Source organism: Phragmites australis, chromosome 2 (genome assembly GCF_958298935.1).
Source record: "Phragmites australis chromosome 2, lpPhrAust1.1, whole genome shotgun sequence".
Lineage (NCBI taxonomy): Eukaryota > Viridiplantae > Streptophyta > Magnoliopsida > Poales > Poaceae > Phragmites > Phragmites australis.
This window is the reverse complement of record NC_084922.1, coordinates 39,530,267-39,537,308: the sequence shown is the minus strand read 5'-3', so window position 1 is coordinate 39,537,308 and position 7,042 is coordinate 39,530,267. Positions and strand designations below refer to the sequence as shown.

Below are 7,042 nucleotides of genomic sequence, written 5' to 3'. Positions count from 1 at the left end.
GCCATAACCGAAATGCAAAGATCTTGCATAATCATTGCTCCAGAATTCGCAGAATGATTGTGCAATAATAAACTCGTTTTGGGCATTTGGTCATCATTCACATGTTCACCAATCACAAAGCTAGCTAGGAGTACCTTTAATCTGCTGTGTAGTAGAAAGCGAAGGTGTTTTTTTTTTAAGACCTCGATCAACTGCCATGATCAACCCAAGTGTTTTTATTTGAGGCCAACTAATACGGTTTACTAGTATTTACATATATTTCTTTCTCATTAGCAAGAAGAAAAAGAAATCAGTGCAGCAAACGCTCACCTTTAGTAACCTCAATATCACAGCCATCAATTTGGTGTAGCATCTAACTGAGTTTGTCACCTTATGGGAACGTGTACAGCCGGTGCAGGTCGTCACAGACACACCCGATCAGACTACATGGAAACTAAGCGTGCATGGTGAGTATTCCGCAAAATCTACATACTTAGCACAGTTCATTGGATCAATCAACACTGATCTAAACAGGCTAGGCACCACCAAAGTATAAGTTTTTTTTGCATAGCTAGCCTACAAAACCGTCTATGGATGGCTGATCGACTCGCTACCCACGAATAGCTAAATCAACGTGTTTGCCCTGTATGCCGCTCGACCGATGAGACAACAATCCACCTCCTTACCCCTTGCCGCTACAATCGCAAAATTTGGGAAGAGATGCATCAATGGACAGCAAGAAACTTCCCTCAAGTGAGCACATGGTCAAATTGTCAATCCATCGTGCATTGGTGGCACATGAATGTCTCTGCCTCTGGTGTATCAATCAAAGCGGTTTGCTCCATGATGCTACTAGTGACGTGGGAAATTTGGAAGGAGCATAACGTTAGAATTTTTCAGCGAAAAGAATCCACAACAAAAGTTATCATCGCAAAGATAAAGGATGAAGTGAAATCATGGTGCCTAGTAGGAGCAAAGAGATTTTGATGTGTAGTTCTTTTTCAGGCTTCTAGGGTACTGTTTTTTTTTTCTCTTATTTAGTTTTGTCCTTTTGGTCGGCCTGACCTTCTATTTGACATTAACTTTTCACCTTCTTTATCAATATAAAAACCAACAAACCTCCTGCTTGTCCGTTAAAAAAGTATTTACATATATTATTGAACCAAATGTTAGAGAAATTATCCAGTCAATAGATAGGCAAATCCATGGTGACTTCAGTTAGCTCTAGCTTCATATAGATATCTAGGGCTCTGGGCTCGTGAAGCTGTGATGTCTAATTTTGTAATGGCAAGTGGATAGCCTGATGCAGATTAATAAAAGAGACCTTTAAGCAACTGCCAAGCTAAAAAGAACTGATTGAGCGCATGTGTCTGCCCCCGGAGCTCTTTTGAGATATACTCCTACTAGATATGTGTCAAGTGAGCAGTAGGAAGCCGCCCTTTAGTTGCACTACCACACCATACCTCCCAAGCTCGTGGCAACGACACGTACGGAACATGAAGGTGTCGACCAACTAAACTAGCTGGCCTCGCCGTCTTCCAAGACATCTCGAGGGGCTAAGCATGCAAAGATATAAGGAGCCTTATTAATAATATTTTTTATTTTTTTTTCTTCAACAGATTTTTAATACCATATTCTCTATATCTATTATCTTAGTATACGGGGAAAAAAGGAGCCTCCACGTTAATCCTCAAGTCCTAGAAATTTCCACATTAATCATAGAAAAAGGGAAGGATCTACACCATCTATTTTGGGTACTAAATTATACGGCTTGGATTGAATCGTACTGATGTTGGTTTTCAAGATTGAATCGTACTGATGTTGGTTTCCAAAAATATCTAGACCGATGTCGGATAGGAGATAGATTGAAATTTGTTTACGTAACGATGTTGTTCTCCAAAACTGTACATTAGAAAATAGATAGACATCTCCGTATCCTAATAGATTCCTTATCAATAGCTTATCATGACAATAAATATGGCATCACCTAATACCAGAACCACACACGCACGCCCAGATATTGGAGTTCAATCGGCTGTCCTCACCAAAGACCAGAACGACAGATTTAATCGGCTGGAATCACCAAATACCAGAACCACACAGCAAACAACACACGCACGCCCAGATTTTTTAGTTCAATCGGCTAGCATCACCAAATACCAGAACCACACACGCACGCCCAGATATTGGAGGTCAATCAGGTAGCTTCACCAAAGAACAGATCGACAGACGCACGCCCAGATTTTGGAGTTCAATCGGCTGGACTCACCAAAGAACATAATTCTCGCTGGTATGCTCCATGCTTATGCCTTCATGCCTGTTATTGTACTGCATTACGATTCTGCTATTTTGTTAATGCCAAGACACCTGAGAGAAGCATGTTTGAAGCACCTCATTAGGCTTCACAATTATTAAATAGGAGACGAATATGTTTGAATAGTAGATGAAGAAGCATCTTATGATCATGATTCTGTGATAAAATAGATGCCAACACACCTGAGAGAAGCAAGTTTGAAGTACCTCATTAGGCTTTACAGTTATTATATGGGGATTAAACAATGCCCCTAAAGATCCTGAAAATAGGAGATGAATATGTTTAAATAGTAGATGAAATTTCTTTACTGACTATTGAAGCATCTTATGATCACAATTCCTATCTGCCTTTCTACCTTGAGTTACAAACATTATGGCAGTATATGATTTATTTATTGTTGAAAATTATTGTTATTATAAAATGTATGTTCGTTATGTACTATTTAAGCATATTTTGACTACTACACTGTCACCATATATGAATTCCTATTTGCCTTTGTACTTTGAGGTACCAATACTATGGCATATAAAAAACTGAATGAGCTCACGATAAAAGTAGAATCAATGAGCATTAAAGTGAAAGTCATAAGAATTTGGGATCCTGAGAGAAGAATGTTTGAAGTACCTCATTAGGCTTCACAGTTATTTTATGGAGATTAAACAATGCCCCTAAAGATCTTGAAAATAGGAGATGAATATGTTTGAATACTAGATGAAATTTCTTTACCGACTATTGAAGCATCTTATGATCACAATTCCTATCTGCCTTTCTACTTTGAGTTACAAACATTATGGCAGTATATGATTTATTTGTTGTTGAAAATTATTGTTATTATAAAATGTATGTTCCTTTGACCATATCTGAATTTCTATTTGCCTTTGTACTTTGAGGTACCAATACTATGGCATATAAAAAACTGAATGAGCTCACGACAAAAGTAGAATCAATGAGCATTAAAGTGAAAGTCATAAGAATTTGGGATTCGATTAATAATGCAACTGATGAACTCATGAGCTTGGATATGATTTTGCTGGATGAACAGGTATTTTCTGTAGTAATATTCGTCTATACAAATACATATGTTGTTATTGTTTGCTAAATTCCTTTGTTTGAACAGGGTGAAACTATTCATGCTACTATCTGGAAGAATCTAATAGATACTTATAGACCACAGATCAATGAGAAAGCTATATATGCATTCAGTAATTTCAAAGTTCAGGAATCCAGCAGATACCATCCATTGAGCAATTCAATTAAAATTGTTTTCATGTATAATACAAAGGTGAAGCAGGTGAACGAGGCATCAGATAAATTCCAGGAATACTACTTTGAGTTTGCTACAAAAGACAAATTACTAGAACGAGAAAATAAAGATAAACAATGCTCAGGTAAGTGTTTGTTTATGACCTAATTTACTTTATAACTGTTTGTACTGTACATTAATTTATCCTTAACTTTGCAGATATAATTGGATTACTTACCAGTATTAAACCGGTACAAGAAAGAACAATAATGAGGAATACGTCAAGTCAGCGTACTAAAGATATCCACGAGATTGAAGTTCTCCTGTTAGAGTAAGACAACATATTCATTAAATTTATGGACATCCAAAAAATATTTTCTCGCATTCAGTTTTTACATTTAAAGTTCATCCTCTATACAACACAAAATTTCAGGGGTGAAAAGATCAGGATAACATTATGGGGGAAACTAGCACATTATCTAAATGAAGATGTAATTGGAAAGCATACAGTTGTTATTGTTACATCAACTATGGTTGAAGCCTCAATGTTCAAAAGTAAGTTCAAATATTGTACAATATATTACGATGATTTGTCATAAATATAGATAACATATAAATGAGTCAACCAGGTCTTTCTTTGAAGAGTACTAGCGCTACAAGATTATATATAGATTTAGATCTATCAGAAACTTGGCAACTCATTGACAGGTATGCAATATATTCTCTATGTATTTTCGAAATATGGAAATATTAATCTTTTCCTGCATATTGTAATTATTACATATTTGAACCATTTATTTTTACGTATTAGTACCGTGTACTGTACAGGTACTCAAATGATGAAACTTTACCAAAAATAATGGAGGTAAACAAAAGTACACAAGGGACACTAGAGGAGCAAATGTTTTACAACAGAAGAACATTACAGGAAATCACGGAAATGAGACACGACAACCTAACAGACCAAGTATATCAACTTTAATTGGTTAAACTTATATATTTGCAGTACTAACATTTATATATTTTATTTGTAGGAATTTGTATTTACATCAAAAGCTAGGATAGATAAGATACAAGAAAATGCTAGGTGGTGGTATATGTCATGCAAGTATTGCAACAAAATGTGTGATAAAATAGACGAGAAGTATTATTGTAACAACTGCGACAAATATCCCAACAAGACAACACCTAGGTAAACATGTTGGACCTGCCTTTATTAACATTTTTTAGTTATATTATATTTTCATTGTTGTAACACATGTGCTATAATAGGTATTTTCTTCGACTGCAAATAAGTGACTCTACAACAACTACAACATGCACTGTATTTGATGATGAAGCACAAAGAATAGTCAACACATCTATCTCAAACTTATTGGATTCCCTTAATGGAAACTGTGAAGACGTGCCCAAGATTATACAACAACTATATGGAAAAATACTTATCTTTCGATTCAAGTTGAGCAGCCAAAACTTGACTGAAGGGAAGGTAGGCTATTTAGTAAAAAGAACATTTGTGCCTAATGAAAATCTTGAAACAAAATTCCTGAATGATAAAGATAAGAAGGTAAGGAATATTTCCTATATTCTTAAATCAAGTAATAGTATTCTCTTATATTATAGATTAATATCTTTATATCTTTATGGATTCTTCCTGACAGGAATTGATGCATGATGAACTGGATACATCAAATTTTGCTGCGCATTGTAAAGAAGATATGGAAGATAGGGATGAAAGCAACATACATTTCAGTGCATGTAAGAGAAATAATTCATCATCAAGAAGTAGATGTATCATATTAGATGATGACTCAGACGAAGAGTACACAGAAAGAAGTAGACCAAAAGAAAAGAAGGATACAAAAGTTTGCAGCAAAAAGAAGAAAATTGTTGTTGCAAAATCCAGAAAGAGAACTCCTGAAGTTGAAGGCTTGGAATTTGATGAAAATCTCGCCAAACAGAAAGCTATTTTAGAACAAGCTATAAAGACTGGAATAAGATTAGGCAAAAAGATTGATCTGAAGAAGAGGAAATGGAAGGACACTGGTGATCGAACATCACAGATCAAATATCCTTATAGAAAAAAGAAAGGAAGAAATGTCGTAATAGAGGCAGAAATTCCAACTTATCAGGTATTTGAGTGAACAAAGCTTTATGTTCTTATTGTGTTTAATGAACTGAACAACTTATCGATTTTTTTAGGAACGACAGACCACTGATTCAGAGGAGCTAAAGGATGACCAAAATGACAATATGAAAATTAAGTATGAGAAGATTTTACAAAAGAGACAAAAGAAGCAAAAAAAGGGACAAAATGATGCAAATAACAACAATATTAACACAGATGACATTGATGAAGAAACAATGCAGAAGAAACCACGAAAATTGAAAAAGAGAAAGGTGAATTACAAAAGAAGCCCAAAGGAAGTAAAAAACCCAGCAGAAATTGAACAGCCCAATCAATATGCATCTTTGGATAATGAGGTAATTCTATGAACATGTGTTTATCAATTTACTTTACCTTGACAAAATAACATCTTGGATATAAATATTATCAATTTTTTACTGCACGTTACTATTTTTTAAATCAAACAATACTTTGCAGAACAAGCATGAAACTAATGCAGAAAAAGTAAAGGAGGACAATGAAGGTATTACCGGCATAAGCAACTCTGATGAAGGACGAAAGAAAGAGCAAAAAATAAAAAACCCAGCAAAAATTGAACAGCCCAATCAATATGCATCTTTGGATAATGAGGTAATCCTATGAACATGTGTTTATCAATTTACTTTACCTTGACAAAATAACATCTTGGATATAAATATTATCAATTTTTTACTGCATGTTACTATTTTTCAAATCAAACAATACTTTGCAGAACAAGCATGAAACTAATGCAGAAGAAGTAAAGGAGGACAATGAAGGTATTACCGGCATAAGCAACTCTGATGAAGGACGAAAGAAAGAGCAAAAAATAAAAATCCCAGCAGAAATTGAACATCGCAATCAATATGCATCTTTGGATAATAAGGTAATCCTATGAACACGTGTTTATCAATTTACTTTACCTTGACAAATAACATCTTCGATTTAAATATTATCACATTTTTTACTACACGTTACTAATTTTCAAAACAAACAATACTTTGCAGAATAAGCATGAAACTAATACAGAAGAAGTAAAGAAGGACAATAAAGATATTACCAGCATAAGCAACTCTTATGAAGGATACAATCCAAGAACTGCAGTGAAAAGAAAAGAGAGAAATATTGGTACCGAAAAGAACAATGAGGAGGACATCTTACCAGTGCACAAAACTGAACATCAAATTGTATATAGATCACAAAGAAATAGGAGAGCACCTATAAAATACATGTATTAAGTACATAATTATTATTGTATCATATTAATTCGATATTAGGTATATAATTATTGTTTTCTCATATTAATCTCCTTTACATGAGTTTAAACTTATATTCTACAGAGAAAATTAATGAACAACAC

General features: G+C 34.4%; 1 protein-coding gene and 1 long non-coding RNA gene across 4 annotated transcripts; one reads left to right on the top strand and one right to left on the bottom strand.

Moving 5' to 3' along the window:
* Positions 1 to 1,888: 1,888 nt before the first annotated feature.
* LOC133908782 (uncharacterized) lies at positions 1,889 to 5,424 on the bottom strand. 3 transcript variants are annotated; one of them, XR_009908265.1, is made up of 2 exons: positions 2,476 to 5,424; positions 1,889 to 2,346 (listed from the first exon to the last, which is right to left on the bottom strand). It is a non-coding gene; the product is annotated as an uncharacterized LOC133908782 (long non-coding RNA). The 3 variants fall into 3 exon arrangements; XR_009908266.1 differs by having other exon boundaries at positions 1,889 to 2,307; XR_009908267.1 differs by having other exon boundaries at positions 1,889 to 2,296.
* Positions 5,425 to 5,789: 365 nt separating this feature from the next.
* On the top strand, positions 5,790 to 6,580 carry LOC133908781 (uncharacterized). Its single transcript, XM_062350939.1, has 3 exons — positions 5,790 to 6,020; positions 6,142 to 6,294; positions 6,416 to 6,580. Exons 1-3 carry the CDS (start codon positions 5,790 to 5,792, stop codon positions 6,578 to 6,580), a joined length of 549 nt encoding a protein of 182 aa, XP_062206923.1.
* The last annotated feature ends 462 nt before the right edge of the window (positions 6,581 to 7,042 follow it).